Here is an 18,940-nt window from a genome sequence, read left to right as displayed (position 1 = left end):
CTTTCACTTTAGTCCCTAAAATACCAAATCCGAAATTAAATTTTCTCAAGAGATACCCATGGGACCCCGAGACCCCTATCCTATAGTTTTTGACCTTCTGAATCTAATGATGGGCTCAATTGTTGATAATTCTTTCATTAAGGACTCCAATTTTACAGAAATCATTTTCGGATCCTAACCAACATTTGGGGTTTTCACTCAATTCGTAGGGTATTTTTCATACAAATCACATTTTCAAAGGGAATCCATGTTGGGACAATGAATTTTGGCATCAATTTCGTGGAAAAATGCTAATTACCACCCCGATTTGGCCTTCATTTGCATAAACCGGGTCGGGCGGATCCGACCCGGCGACCCGGTACTGTTCATTATCTTCCTCAGAGTTTCGCCGGCGCAAGATAGAGCAGGGGAGGCCGTTTTTCTTGAAGGGTTTTCTTCAACAAAAAAGCTTCGAGAAGAATCTAGAAGGAAGGGAGTAAGAGGAGAGCACGAGAGGAAATTAACAAAAAGAAAAAAGTGCTCGCAAAGAAAAGAGGAGGAGAAGAAAACAGAAAAAAAAAGAGAGGATTCGGTGCAGAGGGGAGGAAGAGAACAGGGAGAGAGAGAAAGGAAAAAAGAGGGAGAAGCCATCGAAGCTCGAGAGCAAGAAGCTTCGAGCTCGTTTTCCTGTTGGATTCAGGAAGAATCAAGGAACGCCATCACTACTACTAGTTACGCCGCGATCGAAGGAGGATTGGAATCCCGATTCGTGTTCTCCGAAGCATCCGAAACAGGTGAGCTCCTTCGAACGTCTCAAACTTGTTATCTCGTAGTGCAGCTTCGATCAATCGTGTTTTCTTGGAGATTCCCAGTCTAGGCTACTCATGAACTTCTTCTAATCCCGAGCATCTGCTTCGTTTGCATTTTTTGTTTTGGTATGAAAACCGAGTCGGCAACCTCATATTTCCGAATCCATTCAAAGCTTGCAAGACTTGTTCATGGCGTCATTGAGCCATTTAGCAATCAGGTAAGTTTTCTGACTCTCCTACATGCTGAAAGTTTAGTTTAATCCAAGCGATTCACGTATATTCTAGCTCGTCGATTCCTTGTCAGATATAGTTTTTCAAATGATTCTGGTTTATAGGATTCTAGGTTAGTTCTTGGTGTATGACTGGTATATAATGGCTTCGAGAGGTTGAGAAGTAGATGCGCATAAAAATTGCCGAGTTTCGTAGACGTTTTTGACTCGGTTTCAAGCTCGCCGGAATCTACATTTTTTGGACGGAAATTAGTAGTTGCAGGTGTTCGGTAAGTTAGGTGTTTGGGTTCGAAACCGGAATATGTTATTCAGGAACGGCTGAGAAATCGTTTGACGTTGAAATTGCGAAGTTCGGGGAGGATTTGCACGTCGGAATTGATTTCCGGCGAGGCGCCGGTAAGATTCGCCGGCGCCGGTCGTCTTCTCAGGCGAAGACGTTGACCAGTCAACGCAAGTTGACTCGGTCAACGTCTATGTGGCGCCGACGTGGCGCACACGTGGCAGCCACGTCGGCAAATTTGTTATAACAAAATAAAAATGATCCGACGGCTCATAGGGACGCCACGTGTCGAGATCTCGTTTTTTTGGAAAATAAAAATGATTTTTTCGAAATTATCCCTTTTTCAGAAAAATAAAAATCCGATTTTCGTGATCGCGCGGCCCAGGTTTGGCCACGTGTCACCATTCTGATCATTGGATCAAAATTTCGAAAATTCAAAATAATAAATAAAAATCATTTTCAGAAAATAAAAAATAGCTAGATCGAACGGTCACGATTTATTAGCTCCTTTTGATCTGGACCGTCGATCTCTTCCTTTAAATCGTGCGGTGGAGATAAAGTCCTCCTTCAATCTGAGCCATCGATTCCAGTCAACGAATCTGACTGCTGTCCTCGTGCCACGTGGCGAAATCTCGAGCGTTGATTTTTTTTAGGGTGAATTTTCAATATCCCGCGCGCATATAATGATGGACGACGTCGTTTTGAAGTAGGCCGGTCCGGACGTGGGTCCGGACCGGGCGAACTGGTCCATGGACCGGGTTGACTCGGTCCGATATAATAAATAAAAAATATAAAAAAATCGAGAAAATCATTAAAAAAAATCCAAAAAAAAAAGTAGGAAAAATTGTAGAAAATTCCCAAAAAATCCAAAAATTCTCAAAAATTGAGGAATGGCCACGATCAACTGGCCAATCCTATTTTTGAGATTTCTTTTCCCAATCTTTCCAAAAATGACAATTTTACCCCTCAAGGGCAAATTGTCCCCAAAAATTTCATAAAAAATTCCAGAAAATTCTAAAAAATGTCGGAAATTAGGAAATGGGTCAATTTAGGTGGCCAATCCTATTTTCAACATTTCTCACTCCGAATCTCTTCCGAAATGACGGTTTTGCCCTTTTTGGCAAATCGTCATCAAATTTTCTCAAAATTACGATTTTGCCCCTCTTAGGCGAATCACTTCCAAATCACTCCCGATCTCTTCTTATGTTTTGAATGTCCCTTCCCTAAGCTGATAGAGCTATACTAGGAATGCCGCGTTGATTTGATGCGATTTATCCACATGTTATGGATTCCTTGATTTGCGCATTTACTTTGATTGATTGTGATTGCTAGGATAGTCATTCCCATCCGCATGAACTCCTAGATTAGGATTCGTACCCCACTCGTCCGTATGAAATCCAAGATTAGAAAAATTCAATCAACTTAGGTACCGAAAGGGCGTCAACTCTGATAGTTGGCGTAACTAAGTCTCCGAACCCACTTCTCTGGTTCTCGCAGAATCGAATAGAAACTCCCGACTATTCGATAGGGTTTCCAATCGTACCTTCCACGAAACGATTGGTGGCAACTCCGAGGCATGCACGCGTAGCACATGCCACTAGACCACACCGAAAGGTCGACTCGATTTTATCCTCCGCCGCGATTTGGGTAATGGGCCTTGGGAGAGGCCCGCGTCCGAAGGTCCACACGCAATCGGGCCGGAAGGGCGACCCATTAGCCCTCTGCTCCGAGAGAGGGTCGCGACACTCATGAGCAGATCCAGCTTCCCGGTGCTAGATGTAGCTGCCACTCTGGACACACCAAAAGCTTCCTTAGCTAACTGCGTCGTTGAACCAATTGAATTCCTAACACTTTGTAAGTGAACATTTGTTTAGTCTCCTTATAAAAGCGGCAATCAAGGCAGAAATTCTTGCTTTTCGGCAAGAATTATGGACGGATTGCCATCAATAGACGACTTAAATCTTCACTCAAGGAGAAAATAGGGAAAAGTACACTAGAAGTGCCATAACTTGTGTACGGCGTTCACTTGAGTGCCATAACTTTCAAAACGTTCACTTAAGTGCCATAATTTTCAAAAATCGTTCACTTGAGTGCTACGTCGGAGCAAAATCGTTCACTTGAGTGCTACAGTAACTTTTCCGGCGTGCCACGTCGGCTTCCCGGCGTGCCACATCATCTTTCCAGCGTCTACGGTAACTTTTCCGGCGTACTACAGTAACTTTTCCGACGTATATAGTAACTTTTTCAGCTGCCATGTTAGCTTTTCCGGCTGCCACGTCAACATGGCACTCAAGTGAACGATTTTTAAAAGTTATGGCACTTAAGTGAACGTTTTGAAAGTTATGGCACTCAAGTGAACACCGTACAAAAGTTATGGCACTTCTAGTGTACTTTTCCCGAGAAAATATTTCATGTTTTCACCGCCATCAGATAAAATACTAATGAAGGTCAAAATATAACTATCACCACTGGGAGTTACTCTAGTGGCCACCCTTTCCGCTTGGGAAGAGAAAGGTGGGGAGTTCGATTCCCCGCCTTCTCAAGGGAGGTTGGGGGTGGGGACGTATGAGTGAGAGAGCAGGAGGATAGAACCAGATTTGCGTGCTTCACCAAAGCTCAGCTCGACAAACGCACAATATGGAGACTAGGAAGGTTGAAACCTTCCATCACACCTTTGACTCTAACCGAATTTTGTGGAAACTAGACTGCAAAAAGCAGCTGAACATACAGACATACAAAAAAACAAGCACTATCGACTGCTAAATCAAGGACTCGGGATTAAGACCGATCCATGTGGACAGCTCTGTTTCTTTCTCTCTCTGTGTGTATTTCACGGGACGGGGTGGATCACGACTTTCCCGGTTGCCTGCCCGGTTTGAAGATACAAGAAGGCCTCGATGGCCTGCACGAACGGGAACGGGCTCTTGGGATCGATCACCGGCTTCACCTTGCTACTCTCCAAGAAGGGCTTCACCTTCTCCAAGGTCCAACGGTCCGAAGTTGCCGCGAAAAAGAAAGCGGGCTGTGGTAATTCCTTCCCATGTTCGACAATCGTCACCATGCTCCCTCCTGGCTTCACAGCCTTCACTGCCCACGCACTTTGCCCTGCACAGCAAGAACGTTAACCGTTTAACCTGGCGCCGGATGGTTCCTCTCTGAGAAAGTTACTAATCACATGGAAAATCTTATCAACTACAATGGACATGTTAAACGAATCGCTTGTCTATGAACAAATAAACTTGCATAGCATCCAGATGGTAGTTTCATGCATACGCAGCTATATAAAATGGGACGTCAGAAGCATCAAGGTTTTTTCATTTATGTTCTTTTTTTACTTACCAAGTGCATGATAGACAACATCGAACTTTTCTGGGAGGTCTTCAAAGTTGACTTTGGTGTAGTCAATGGCCAGATCAGCACCCAAACTCTTCAACAAATCTAGCTTCCCAGTGCTGGATGTAGCTGCTACTCTTGATGCACCAAAAACTTCCTTAGCTAACTGTGCAATTGGACCCCAAAAAAAAAAAAAATCTGAAACATCACACTCGATCCGGGGTACAAGTAGAATCCCCGGATCAAGTGGGTCTCACGTGAAGCCGATGCGAGTCAAGAGACGTGAATTGCAAGAAAACAGACAAGGAAACAAAGACAGTACTTGTATGGCGAGTGTGCCAACACCACCATCGCTACTCAAGACAAGGACAGACTTCCCATGAGAGAGGCCAGCTTCTTAGGCTTCAAAGCCAAGAACGCCTCTTCCACGGCCGCCTACTCGGCCAACGTCCCCTCCTTATGGGCGAGCCACATAAATCCATATACCTCGTTCCCAACCTTGAGCTCCTTCACTTCGCAACCCACCTTCACCACAATGCCGGCGAGATAGTAGCCCGGCACGGCCTAATCATGCAACAAAAGGCAGGACGTAACATTGTCAGTACACGTCATAAACGAACAAAACAAACGTGACGACGTCGTCCATGCGAAATGTCAACCAACATTACCGGCAAAGCAAAGCCAGGGAGCTAGAAAACCCCGTTCACTCTCATGATGTCAGCCGGATCGAGCGCCACGGCGAGGACTCGGGGACCTCGAGCTGCGGGTCCAATCTCAATGCAGTGGCGACGTCTCCGTGCTCGCGATACACCCAAGCCTTCATCCTAGGTGGAACGACGAAATTTGCAGCCATTGTATCTGGAAATCTGTCTACTTTTCTCTGGGGTCTCCCCGTCGATCTATCTCAAGCTCTATCAGCTTTCATAGAGTGCGATAGTTATGATAAGCTCCGAAGGAGGCCAATGACATACACGATGACGTCATAATGGAGAAGCTTTGTCGTTGCTGACGCAAAACCGAAAAAGGGTTGACAAGTCGAAAAGGCCATTGCCAAAAAAAAACACAAAAAAAAACCTCTAACTTTAACATTTATAGAGATTACATATAAAATATTTTTTTATCTCATAAAAAATCTCAAACTTTAACTTTTATTCCCAATTCTACAAATCTAATATCCAAAAAAGACCTCAAGATTTAGCAGCTATCCCAATTGTATTCGAAACTTTTTTTTGTCTCATAAAAAATTCTCAACTTTTACTTTCATTCTAATTCTACCACCGTCATCATTCCGTCCATAGTCACCGTCAGTTAATCTTACATGGCTCGAATTTTCTCGCCGGACTTATCAATGAATTTTTTAGATTTAAAAATAGTAGATTTCAAGCACGACGAAATTTTAGATCTTTCATCCAAATATATTCATATCTAGCTGTTCTTTGGGCTGTTGAGTGACGAAGAAAATATGAAACATGTCGTCTTTTGAGTGACTATGTATCTCCTAGCAATATGTAGGGGAAGTAAACAACATAAGAGAAGTTCGAAGTTTTTTTATGTCAATTTTGCTGAGTTGTAATTCATTAACAACATGAAAATGCCACGTAAGATTAACTAATGGTGATTATAGACGGAAGGTTAACGGTGGTAGAATTGAGACAAAAGTAAAAGACAAAAAAAAATAGATATAATTGAGGCATACGCTAAAGTTGATGGTGTTTTTGTTACTAACCCGATAGAATTGGAATAAAAATAAAAGTTGAATATTTTTTATGAGATAAAAAAAAAAGATATAATTGTTATAAATGCTAAAATTGGAGGGGGTTTTTTTTTGGTTGGGGGGGCTCGGTTTCATGGGGTAATATGCATGCCATCACTTAAAACTGTAATTGTGCGGATGGTTCGACACAATTGTCGTAGACCCAACGGCTCTTAAGAAGTCAATCCACTTAATTACTCGACAAAGATCTTAACTTGTTTAATTTTTTGGCAGGATAAATTTGATTTTATGTCAAGCGTGGTAAATGACCTCAGCTCGTGATCTAAATCTCATCCATTAATAAATTTACTTTCCATATAGGCTGCCTTCAAGGTTTTAGATTAGTGTAATTTAGATATACCATTGACATAATGAAATTTGAATTACAAAATAATGGGAAATATTATCCAATAAGTTCCAAACCTATTGTATGACCGCCAATTCAGTTCTAACCTTTTCAATTTAGTAGCGACAAGCCTTCTTACGATTTTCCAAAATAATCTTTTCGGCCAAATCTAGTCGTTCTTGCCGACGTGGACTCCAACTGCCTTTGGTAAATAGTCAAAATTTTTAGGACTAAAACTGACTAAATTAAATAATTTAATACTGCATTAACCATCGTATAATAGGTTTAGGATTTTTTTGGATAATTATCCCGAAACAATAGCCTTAATTAAGTGGTTATTAGAGAAATGACCTCAAAGCAGTATAATTGTTCTGACAATGAATACCCAACGTTTATGTAGTAAATCAAGTTCCATATATTTTTTAGGTCATTCTAGCGTCCCATAAATTTCCAAAATTTGTCGACATTTACCTTTATGGACAATAACTTGTTCCACACTATGTAGAATTAAACTGGTATACAAAGAGAAGTTGAATGTATAGACAGACCAAAAGCAAACACCATCGACTACTGATCAAGGACTCGCGATTAGGACCGATCTATGTGGACAGCTCAGTTTCTTTCTCTGTGCGTGTATTTCACGGGACAGGGTGGATCACGACTTTCCCGGTTGCCCGCCCGGTTTGAAGATATGAGAAGGCCTCGATGGCCTGCGCGAACGGGAACGGGCTCTTGGGATCGATCACCGGCTTCACCTTCCCGCTCTCCAAGAGGGGCTTCACCTTCTCCAAGGTCCAACGGTCCGAAGTTGCCACGAAAGAGAAAGCGGGCGGCGGTAATTCCTTGTCAAGCTCGACAATCTCCACCACGCTCCCTCCTGGCTTCACGGCCTTCACTGCCCGCGCACTTTGCCCTGCACAGCAGGAACGTTAACCGTTTAGCCTGGCGCCGGACGGTTCCTCGCCAAAGAAAGTTACTAATCACATGGAAAATCTTATCGACGAAATTGGACATTTAATAAACTTGCATTAGCATCCAGATGGTAATGTCATTCATGATCTTTTACTTACCAACTGCATCGTAGACAACATCAAACTTTTCTGGGAGGTCTTCAAAGTTGACCTTGGTGTAGTCAATGGCCAGATCAGCACCCAAACTCTTCAACAAATCTAGCTTCCCAGTGCTAGATGTGGCCGCTACTCTTGATGCACCAAAAACTTCCTTAGCTAGCTGTGCAAATTGGACCAACCCAAAAAGAAAAAAAAAATTGTGAAACACCACACTCCACCAATAAAAAAAAAAAGCGGTAAAAATAAAGTCCTCGGATCGAGTGGTTTCCACATGAAGTCGATTTGATTCGTAAGACATGATTCCCGGGAAACAGACAAGAAAACAAAACAGTACTTGTATCGTGATCGTGCCGACACCACCAGCTCCACCCAAGACAAGGACGGACTTGCCACGAGAGAGGCCAGCTCTTTCAAGGCCTCCATAGGCGGTCTGAATAACTGCCGGCAGAGAAGCAGCCTCCTCGAAACTCAGTTTCTTGGGCTTCAAAGCCAAGAACGCCACTTCCAAGGCAGCGTACTCGGCCAGCGTTCCGTCTTTCTTGGCGTGCCACATAAATCCATATACCTCATCCCCCACCTTGAGATCCTTCACTTCCCGACCCACCTTCACCACGATGCCGGCGAGATCGTAACCCGGCACAGCCTAGTCATGCAACAAGGCACGGCATAACATCATCAGTGCACGTTATAAACAACCAAAACCAAAGTGACAACATCGTCCACGCGAAATATTGACCAAAGTTACCGGTAAAGCAAAGCCCGGGAGCTGGAAAACCCCGTTCACTCTCATGGTGTCAACCGGATTGAGCGCCGCGGCGAGTACCTTAACCAGCACCTGGCCTTCTTGCACTTCTGGGACCTCGAGCTCCGAGTCCAATCTCAACACGGTGGCGACGTCTCCATGCTCGCGGTACACCCAAGCCTTCATTTTAGCCGGAACGGCGGAATTCGCAGCCATTGTATCTGGAAATGTGTCTACTTTTCTCTAGGGTCTTCCAGTCGATCTATCTCAAGCTCAAAGCATATAAAGAGAGGACGAGGACTTCGTCAGCTTTTATAGAGGGCGACAGTTACAGTAAGCTCCGAAGGCAGGGGGCTAATGACATACACGATGACGGCATAACGGCGAAGCTTTGTCATTGCTGACGCAAAACCGAAAAAGGGTTGACAAGTCGAAAAGGTTGCCAGACTAAAGACAGAAGGAAACACACAGACTTCGGTCTTCGTCTCGTGGGGGGAATATGCATGCCGTCTCTCGAAACTGTAATTGTTCAGATGGCCCGACCCAATTGTCGGAGGCCCAGCGGCTCTTAAGAAGTCAATCCACTTAATTACTGGAAAAATAAAAAGATAACTTGATTAAATTTTTTGGCTGGAATATTTAATTTTGCAATGTGATTTTTTTGGCCAAAAGGCTGGCAGTATAAAAATTTTATTTTATGTCAAGCGTGGTAAAAATAACCTCATTTCATGATGTAAATCTCGTCCATTAATAACTTTATTTCCTATATGGGCTGCTTTCACGCTTTTAGATTGGAGCTATTTAGATATGCAATTGACATAATGAAATTTGAATTACAAGAGATAATGGGAAATAATTGTCCAATAAGTTATAGACCTATTATATGACAGATCGATTCAACACTAAACTTTTCAATTTGGTCAATTTAATCATAAACTTTCTTACAAAGTTCCAAAGTAATCTTCTCGGCTAAATCTAACCGTTATTGCCGATGTGGACACCGACTATATCTTGGGCAAATCGTCAAAAATTTTAGAACTAAATTGACCAAATTAAAAGATTTAATACTGGATTGACCATCGTATAATAGGTTTAGGATTTTTTGGGCAATAATCCTTAAACAGTAACCCTACTTATGTGGTCATTAGAGAAATGAACTCAAAGCAGGGATAATAGTGTATATCCAGCTAACGGTACCAAGTTAATGGGATTGTTATGACTGCCTCAAATTTTCTTGAAAAAAATGATCATCCGAGGATGATTTTATAATCACAAACCTCACCTGCGTAGGGCAACAATTCCAGTGACTGATCACATTCACTCTTTACCTCTCACAATTTGCTTCGATCAAACAGTGAAATCCTCTGTTATGCTGATCTACGCTACTCATATATTGCATCAAAACTGCATTGAGTAGATTCAACACATACATACACACACACAGAGGAAATTGAACGACCAAACAAAAATTAAAGTGAGGCAGGTCATTCATCTGTTTTCGACGATTCCGAGGAACGGAGGGTACAAAGCGTGTCGCCGGAGATGATGCAGCAGAGAGCAAAGGCCATGAAAGTGAGGATGGAGAGAGCCACGGATGCGGTTGCCATCTGCGGGGACTTGTCCTCTCCCCCAGTTCAATTCCCAGTCATCGACTCTCATTGCGGCTGATGATGATGCCGATAACAGCAGATAACTCTTTACCTGCAGCTCCCGCACACAGCAGTCGGAGCTTGAATTGGACTACAATAGGTATAGAGTGAACTCTACTTTTTCCTAACAAAGCACTGCTTGTCATCTTGGGACCTCTAATGACAGGATCCAACCTTTCTCCTTCTTAACCACTAAGACAGATTAAACTAACCAGGGAAAATCATACTCGTCCAATGACCTACTGACTTTGCCCCATTCAAAGTCGATCACGCCCTGCCAAAAGTCTTATCCATTTTACTTTAGAAAAGATCAACTTTCTGAAGGTGCAACTTACACAGAAGAGAGAACAAAGAATGGACAGACAAAGGAGGCATCCTTCATAGGAAAAGGTGGGAAAAGGAGAAGTTGGAAAGAATAGTCCTAGGTGAACTCGATCAAATGGGGACCAAAAGCAAAATGATACACAAAAAGTTTAACCCCTGATCACAATTCTTATCTCTACCAACTAATTTATCGGGAGGCCCCATCTATGATGATCGATCGCAGGTCCAAAGAGTGAGTAATATCATGTGTGGCCGCTGGGATGAACTAGGTACAGTACAGGCCGTCAGCATATTATTACAGCGTATGATCTGATCGCGCAACATGCGGTACAACACGACACCCAAATACATGTCGTGTATTTACATCTTGGTTACTCAAAGCAAACCCCATCTTTTAGCAGCAACATTCTTCACAGATCCAGCAGCAGCAAAGAGCGAACAGGCTGCGAAACCGAACATCGGAGAGAGGGTTAGAGAAAACAGATATAGGAAAGAAATGGGCAAATATCAGAGTAACATTTGGCTTCCCAATCCTTCAATGAAGGCCCTCTCTCCCTTGTTCTTTGAGCGAGCAAACCACTTTTTTCATGCCTCCCGCTGTGGGCGGTGGATTCTCGGTTGGGTAGCCTTTAGGCACAACAAGAGCAAAGCAAAACAGAGTCAGACCACGAAGACATCCCTTTCAGTTTTAGCAGAGGACTAGGAACAAAACCCAAAAGCCAGAGAGAGAGAGAGAGACGATGAGTACCAGGAGGAGGCAGATTCTGCTGGGGTTGTGGCGTGGCCATCTTTGGAATCAAAGACAGAAGGAACTGGTTCAATGGAGTTGTCTGAGCAGTGATTGTCAAGGGAATTCAAATCTTTTCTGTGAAGTGATGATGTCTACACAGCTCATGAGGTTGGGGGGTGGGGGGTGTTTATATGTACCCACTTTGTTGCAGACAAAGGCATCTTAATATTTTACAGTAGATTAATGGTCGGCTCTGAGGAATTCGACATGACGTGCGAAAATCTTATCTAGCCAATATAACGTGCAACTTTAATTTAAACGACTCGATCATGCAAATTGAGTTAACCAACCTAAGATGAATGAACCTAAACATGATTTCTATATGACATGGCATAACATGACATGCGAATGAACCTAAAATATTTTTTTTATCCCGTAAAAAACCTCAAACTTTGACTTTTATTCCCAATTCTACAAATCTAATATCCAAAAAAGACCTCAAGATTTAGCATATGTCCCAATTGTTGAGGTTGATGTCTTGTATTCTGTTATCCAAGAGATTATGAGGCGGTTCCGAAAAGGCCCCTGCGACTGGACAACACGTTGATAGGATCGAATTCAGATATTCGACACCAATTATATTTGAAACTTTTTTTTGTCTTATAAAAAATTCTCAACTTTTACTTTTATTCTAATTCTACCACCGTCATTATTCCGTCCATAGTCATCGTTAGTTAATTCTACATGGCTCGAATTTTCTCGCCGGACTTATCAATGAATTTTTTAGATTTAGAAATAGTAGATTTCAAGCATGACGAGATTTTAGACCTTTCATCCAAATATATCCATATCTAGCTGTTGTTTGGGCTGTTGAGTGACGAAGAAAATACGAAACATGTCATCTTTGAGTGACTACGTATCTCCTAGCAATATGTAGGGGAAGTAAACAACATAAAAGAAGTTCCGAGTTTTTTTATGTCAACTTTGTTGAGTTGTAATTCATTAACAATATGAAAATGCCACGTAGGATTAACTAATGGTGATTATGGATGGAAGGCTAACAGTGGTAGAATTGAGACAAAAGTAAAAGACAAAAAAAAATTAGATATAATTGAGGCATATGCTAAAGTTGATGGTGTTTTTGTTACTAACCTGATAGAATTGGGATAAAAATAAAAATTGAATATTTTTTATGGGATACAAAAAAAAAATAGATATAATTGTTATAAATGCTAAAATTGGAGGGGTTTTTGTGTGTGTGTGTGTGTGGGGGGGGGAGGGGCGGGGCATTGGGCCCGACTTTGGTTTTGGTCTCGGTCTCGTGGGGTAATATGCATGCCATCACTCAAAACTGTAATTGTGCAGATGGTTCGACACAATTGTCGGAGACCCAACGGCTCTTAAGAAGTCAATCCATTTAATTACTCGACAAAGATCTTAACTTGGTTAAATTTTTTGGCTTGGAATGTTTGATTTGTAATGTACTTTTGGACCCAGAGGTTGGCAGGATAAATTTGATTTTATGTCGAGCGTGGTAAATGACCTCAGCTCGTGATCTAAATCTCATCCATTAATAAATTTACTTTCCATATAGGCTGCCTTCAAGGTTTTAGATTAGTGTAATTTAGATATACCATTGACATAATGAAATTTGAATTACAAAATAATGGGAAATATTATCCAGTAAATTCCAAACCTATTATATGACCGTCAATTCAGTTATAACATTTTCAATTTAGCGACAAGCCTTCTTACGATTTTCCAAAATAATCTTTTCGGCCAAATCTAGTCGATTCTGCCGACGTGGACGCCGATCGCCTTTGGCAAATAGTCAAAAGTCTTAGGACTAAAACTGACTAAATTAAATAATTTAATACTGCATGAACCATCGTATAATAGGTTTGGGATTTTTTTGGATAATTATCCCGAAACAATAGCCTTAATTAAGTGGTTATTAGAGAAATGAACTCAAAGCAGTATAATTGTTCTGACAATGAATACCCAACGTTTATGTAGCAAATCAAGTTCCATAAACTTTTTAGGTCCTTCTAGCGTCCCATAAATTTCCAAAATTTGTCGACATTTACCTAAAACTATGGATGAGATCGGTTGCACACATAGGTAGTAACTAAACTGTCTGTCTTAACTCAATTGTAATGGTCCTAACCTGTTACACCAAAATAATTAGTAATTTACCTTTAGGGACAATAACTTGTTCCACACTATGTGGAAACTGGTATACAAAGAGAAGCTGAATGTCCAGACGGACCAACAGTAAACGCCATCGACTACTAATCAAGGACTCGCGATTAGGATCGATCTATGTGGACAGCTCTGTTTCTTTCTCTTTATGTGTATTTCACGGGACGGGGTGGATCACGACTTTCCCGGTTGCCCGCCTGGTTTGAAGATACGAGAAGGCCTCGATGACCTGCGCGAACGAGAACGGGCTCTTGGGATCAATCACCGGCTTCACCTTCCCGCTCTCCAAGAGGGGCTTCACCTTCTCCAAGGTCCAACGGTCCGAAGTTGCTCTGAAAGAGAAAGCGGGCGGCGGTAATTCCTTGTCAAGCTCGACAATCTCCACCACGCTCCCTTCTGGCTTCACGGCCTTCACTGCCCGCGCACTTTGCCCTGCACAGCAGGAACATTAACTGTTTAGCCTGGCGCCGGATGGTTCCTCTCCGAGAAAGTTACTAATCACATGGAAAATCTTATCAACGAAATTGGACATTTAATAAACTTGCATTAGCATCCAAATGGTAATGTCATTCATGATCTTTTACTTACCGACTGTATCGTAGACAACATCAAACTTTTCTGGGAGGTCTTCAAAGTTGACCTTGGTGTAGTCAATGGCCAGATCAGCACCCAAACTCTTCAACAAATCTAGTTTCCCAGTGCTAGATGTAGCTGCTACTCTTGATGCACCAAAAACTTCCTTAGCTAGCTGCGCAAATTGGACCAACCCAAAAAAAAAAAAATTTGTGAAACACCACACTCCACCAATAAAAAAAAAGGGTGGTAGAAGTAAAGTCCTCGGATCGAGTGGTTTCCACGTGAAGTCGATGTGATTCGTAAGACATGATTCCCGGGAAACAGACAAGGAAACAAAACAGTACCTGTATCGTGATCGTGCCGACACCACCAGCACCACCCAAGACAAGGACGGACTTGCCACGAGAGAGGCCAGCTCTTTCAAGGCCTCCGTAGGCGGTATGAAAAACCGCCGGCAGAGAAGCAGCCTCCTCGAAACTCAGTTTCTTGGGCTTCAAAGCCAAGAACGCCTCTTCCCCGGCGGCGTACTCGGCCAGCGTCCCGTCTTTCTTGGCGTTCAACATAAATCCATATACCTGATCCCCCACCTTGAGATCCTTCACTTCCCGACCCACCTTCACCACGATGCCGGCGAGATCGTAACCCGGCACAGCCTAGTTATGCAACAAGGCACGGCATAACATCATCAGTGCACGTTATAAACGGACAAAACCAAAGTGACAACATCGTCCACGTGAAATATTGACCAAAGTTACCGGTAAAGCAGAGCCCGGGAGCTGGACAACCCCGTTCACTCTCTTGGTGTCAACCGGATTGAGCGCCGCGGCGAGGACCTTAACCAGCACCTGGCCTTCTTGCACTTCTGGGACCTCGAGCTCCGAGTCCAATCTCAACACGGTGGCGACGTCTCCATGCTCGCGGTACACCCAAGCCTTCATTTTAGCCGGAACGGCGGAATTCGCAGCCATTGTATCTGGAAATGTGTCTACTTTTCTCTAGGGTCTTCCAGTCGATCTATCTCAAGCTCAAAGCTTACAAAGAGAGGACGAGGACTTCGTCAGCTTTTATAGAGGGCGACAGTTACAATAAGCTCCAAAGGCAGGCGGCTAATGACATACACGATGACGGCATAACGGCGAAGCATGTCATTGCTGACGCAAAACCGAAAAAGGGTTGACAAGTCGAAAAGGTCGTTGCCAGACAAAAGACAGGGAAGGAAACACACAGACTTCGGTCTTGGTCTCGTGGCCCGACCCAATTGTCGGAGACACAGCGGCTCTTAAGAAGTCAATCCACTTAATTACTGGAAAAATAAAAAGATAACTTGATTAAATTTTTTGGCTGGAATATTTAATTTTGCAATGTGATTTTTTTGGCCAAAAGTCTGGCAGGATAAAAATTTTATTTTATGTCAAGCGTGGTAAAAATAACCTCATTTCATGATGCAAATCTCGTCCATTAATAACTTTATTTCCTATACGGGCTACTATCACAGTTTTAGATTAGAGCTATTTAGATATACAATTGACATAATGAAATTTGAATTACAAGAGATAACGGGAAATAATTGTCCAATAAGTTATAGACCTATTGTATGACAAATCGATTCAATCCTAAACTTTTCAATTTGACCAATTTAGTAATTAACTTTCTTACAAAATTCCAAAATAATCTTCTCGGCTAAATCTAACCGTTATTGCCGATGTGGACACCGACTCTCTTGGGCAAATCGTAAAAAATTTTAGAACTAAATTGACCAAATTATAAGATTTAATACTTGGATTGACCATCGTATAATAGGTTTAGGATTTTTTGGGCAATAATCCTTAAACAGTAACCCTACCTATGTGGTCATTAGGGAAATGAACTCAAAGCAGGGATAATAGTGTATATCCAGCTAACGGTACCAAGTTAATGGGATTGTTATGACTGCCTCAAATTTTCTTGAAAAAAATGATCATCCGAGGATGATTTTATAATCACAAACCTCACCTGCGTAGGGCAACAATTCCAGTGACTGATCACATTCACTCTTTACCTCTCACAATTTGCTTCGATCAAACAGTGAAATCCTCTGTTATGCTGATCTACGCTACTCATATATTGCATCAAAACTGCATTGAGTAGATTCAACACATACATACACACACACAGAGGAAATTGAACGACCAAACAAAAATTAAAGTGAGGCAGGTCATTCATCTGTTTTCGACGATTCCGAGGAACGGAGGGTACAAAGCGTGTCACCGGAGATGATGCAGCAGAGAGCAAAGGCCATGAAAGTGAGGATGGAGAGAGCCACGGATGCGGGATTAAGACCGATCCATGTGAATAGCTCTGCTTCTTTCCCTGTGTGTGTATTTCATGGGACGGGGTGGATCACGACTTTCCCGGTTGCCCGCCCGGTTTGAAGATACGAGAAGGCCTCGACAACCTGCGCGAATGGGAACGGGCTCTTGGGATTGATCACCGGCTTCACCTTCCCGCTCTCCAAGAAGGGCTTCACCTTCTCCAAGGTCGAACGGTCTGAAGTTCCAATGAAAGAGAAAGCGGGCGGAGGTAATTCCCTCCCATGATCAACAATCGTCACCACGCTCCCTCCTGGCTTCACAGCCTTCACTGCCCGCTCACTTGGCCCTGCACAGCAGAGATATTAACTGTTTAGCCTGGCGCCGAACGGTTCCTCGTCGAGAAAGTTTCTAATCACATGGAAGATCTTATCAACGAAAATGAACATGATTAACGAATCGATTGTCTGCGAACAAATAAACTTGCATGGCATCCAGATGGTAATGTCATTCATGATCTTTTACTTACCAACTGCATCATAGACAACATCAAACTTTTCTGGGAGGTCTTCAAAGTTGACTTTGGTGTAGTCAATGGCCAGATCAGCACCCAAACTCTTCAACAAATCTAGCTTCCCAGCGCTGGATGTAGCAGCTACTCTTGATGCACCAAAAACTTCCTTAGCTAGCTGCGCAAATTGGACCACACTCCAATTTAAAAATAAAAATAAAAAAAGTTGGTAGAAGTAGAGTCCATGAGTCAAGTGGGTCCCACATGAAGCCGATGCGATTTGTGAGACATGATTTGCGGGACAACGGAGAAGGAAACAAAAACAGTACCCGTATCGTGATTGTGCCGACGCCACCAGCGCCACCCAAGATAAGGACGGACTTGCCACGAGAGAGGCCAGCTCTTTCAAGGCCTCCGTAAGCGGTCTGAATGACCAACGGCAGAGAAGCGGCCTCCTCAAAACTCAGCTTCTTGGGCTTCAAAGCCAAGAATGACTCTTCCTCGACCGTGTACTCGGCCAGCGTCCCGTCTTTATTGGCATTCAACATACATCCATATACCTCGTCCCCAACCTTGAGCTCCTTCACTTCGCGACCCACCTTCACCACAATGCCTGCGAGATCGTAGCCTGGCACGGCCTAATCACGAAAAAAAAAAAAGGCAAGGGCATAACATTATCAGCACACGTTATAAACGAACAAGACAACAATAACAACATCGTACACGTGAAATATTAACCAAAATTACCGGTAAAGCAAAGCCCGGGAGCTGGTAAACCCCGTTCACTCTCAAGGTGTCGATTGGATTGAGCGCGGCGGCGACGACTTTAACGAGCACCTGGCCTTCTCGCACTTTGGGGACCTCGAGTTCCGGGTCCAATCGCAACACGGTGGCGACGTCTCCATGCTCACGATACACCCATGCCTTCATTCTGGTCGGAACGACGAAATTCTCGGCCATCGGAAACGAGTGGATCAATTTGGTATCCAGGAAATCTTTTTATTTTTATCTGGGTTATCTTGGTCGATCTATATAAATCTCATAAGCATACAAGAGAGGGTAAGGGACTTAGTTAGCTTTTATAGAGTGCGATGGCTATAAGCTCCGGAGGCTGCTAATGACATATAGGATGACATCATAAGGAGAAGCTTTGTCGTTGCTGACGCAAAACCGAGAAAGGGTCGACCAAGTCGAAATGGTCGTGCCAGACAAAAGACAAAAGAGAAACACACGACTTCGGCCTCCTGGTCTAATGGGGAAATATGCAGCCATCTCTCAAAACTGTAATCGTGCAAATGGTTCGACGTACAAATGTCGGAGACCCAATGGCTCGTAAGAATTCAATCCAATTAATTACTCGAGAAAAAGATAAACTTGGTTAAATTTTATTTTCTATATGGGCTGCTTTCACACTTTTAGATTAGAGCAATTTAAATATACCCTTGATATACGAAGTTTGAATTACACAATAAGAGGAAATATTGTCCGATAAGTCATAAACCTATTGAATGATGGCTGATTCGGTCCTAAATTTTTCAATTTTACAAATTTATTTCAAAAAATTCTTCCCATTTTCCAATGTAATCCTTCCAGCCAAATTTATTTTTTATTGCCGACATGGACAATGGCCGTCGTTAGCAAATTGCCAATAGATTTATGACTAAATTGGCCAAATAAAAAAATTCAATACTGAATTGACCATCGTATGATATGTTTAGTACTTTTAGATAATTATTCCTAAACAATAACCCTACTTAGGTGGTTATTAGAGAAATGAACTCAAAGCAGTGATATTGGTGTAATTGTTTCCATGTACCTTTTAGTTCCTTCTAGGGTCCCATAAATTCCAAATTTGTCGACATTTACTTACAATTGTCGTTAGATCGGTAGCGCTCATTGGTAGTGATTGAACTCTTTTGAGTCTTAGCTCACTTGCAATGGCGGTAACTTGTTTACACCAATAATTAGTAATTTATCTTTATGCATAATAATTTTTCTATAAAGTTGACAAAGTGAATATGCTGACACTTAGGCTTCATTTATTTCGCGAAAATAAGACATTTCTAAAAAATATTTTTCAAAAAGTCATTCTTTAGGGAAATGACAATATTTTTCGAT

General features: G+C 42.5%; 3 protein-coding genes and 1 pseudogene across 4 annotated transcripts; all 4 read right to left on the bottom strand.

The window, feature by feature from the left end:
- Positions 1–3,933: 3,933 nt before the first annotated feature.
- Positions 3,934–15,031, bottom strand: LOC125312986 (2-methylene-furan-3-one reductase-like). Its single transcript, XM_048273113.1, has 5 exons — positions 14,779–15,031; positions 14,368–14,676; positions 14,036–14,195; positions 13,598–13,879; positions 3,934–4,123 (listed from the first exon to the last, which is right to left on the bottom strand). Exons 1-4 carry the CDS (start codon positions 14,989–14,991, stop codon positions 13,605–13,607), a joined length of 957 nt encoding a protein of 318 aa, XP_048129070.1. The 5' UTR covers positions 14,992–15,031; the 3' UTR covers positions 3,934–4,123; positions 13,598–13,604.
- On the bottom strand, positions 4,066–5,484 carry LOC115733775 (annotated as a pseudogene).
- Positions 7,213–8,763, bottom strand: LOC125312988 (2-methylene-furan-3-one reductase-like). The gene is made up of 4 exons (XM_048273115.1): positions 8,546–8,763; positions 8,135–8,443; positions 7,801–7,960; positions 7,213–7,643 (listed from the first exon to the last, which is right to left on the bottom strand). The coding sequence occupies exons 1-4, from the start codon at positions 8,756–8,758 to the stop codon at positions 7,369–7,371; spliced, it is 957 nt and encodes a 318-aa protein (XP_048129072.1). The 5' UTR covers positions 8,759–8,763; the 3' UTR covers positions 7,213–7,368.
- Positions 7,274–17,951, bottom strand: LOC115733410 (2-methylene-furan-3-one reductase-like). Of its 2 annotated transcripts, XM_048273109.1 has the most exons (5): positions 17,570–17,950; positions 17,152–17,460; positions 16,841–17,000; positions 16,374–16,660; positions 7,274–7,352 (listed from the first exon to the last, which is right to left on the bottom strand). In XM_048273109.1, the coding sequence occupies exons 1-4, from the start codon at positions 17,780–17,782 to the stop codon at positions 16,386–16,388; spliced, it is 957 nt and encodes a 318-aa protein (XP_048129066.1). In that variant the 5' UTR covers positions 17,783–17,950; the 3' UTR covers positions 7,274–7,352; positions 16,374–16,385. The 2 variants fall into 2 exon arrangements, with proteins under 2 accessions (XP_048129066.1, XP_048129067.1); XM_048273110.1 differs by lacking the exon at positions 7,274–7,352 and having other exon boundaries at positions 16,365–16,660; positions 17,570–17,951.
- Positions 17,952–18,940: the final 989 nt, after the last annotated feature.

The sequence above is a fragment of the Rhodamnia argentea genome, chromosome 11 (genome assembly GCF_020921035.1).
Source record: "Rhodamnia argentea isolate NSW1041297 chromosome 11, ASM2092103v1, whole genome shotgun sequence".
In the NCBI taxonomy this organism is placed as follows: Eukaryota; Viridiplantae; Streptophyta; class Magnoliopsida; order Myrtales; family Myrtaceae; genus Rhodamnia; species Rhodamnia argentea.
Note: the sequence above shows the minus strand (reverse complement) of the source record. Positions and strands in the feature narration are given on the sequence as shown.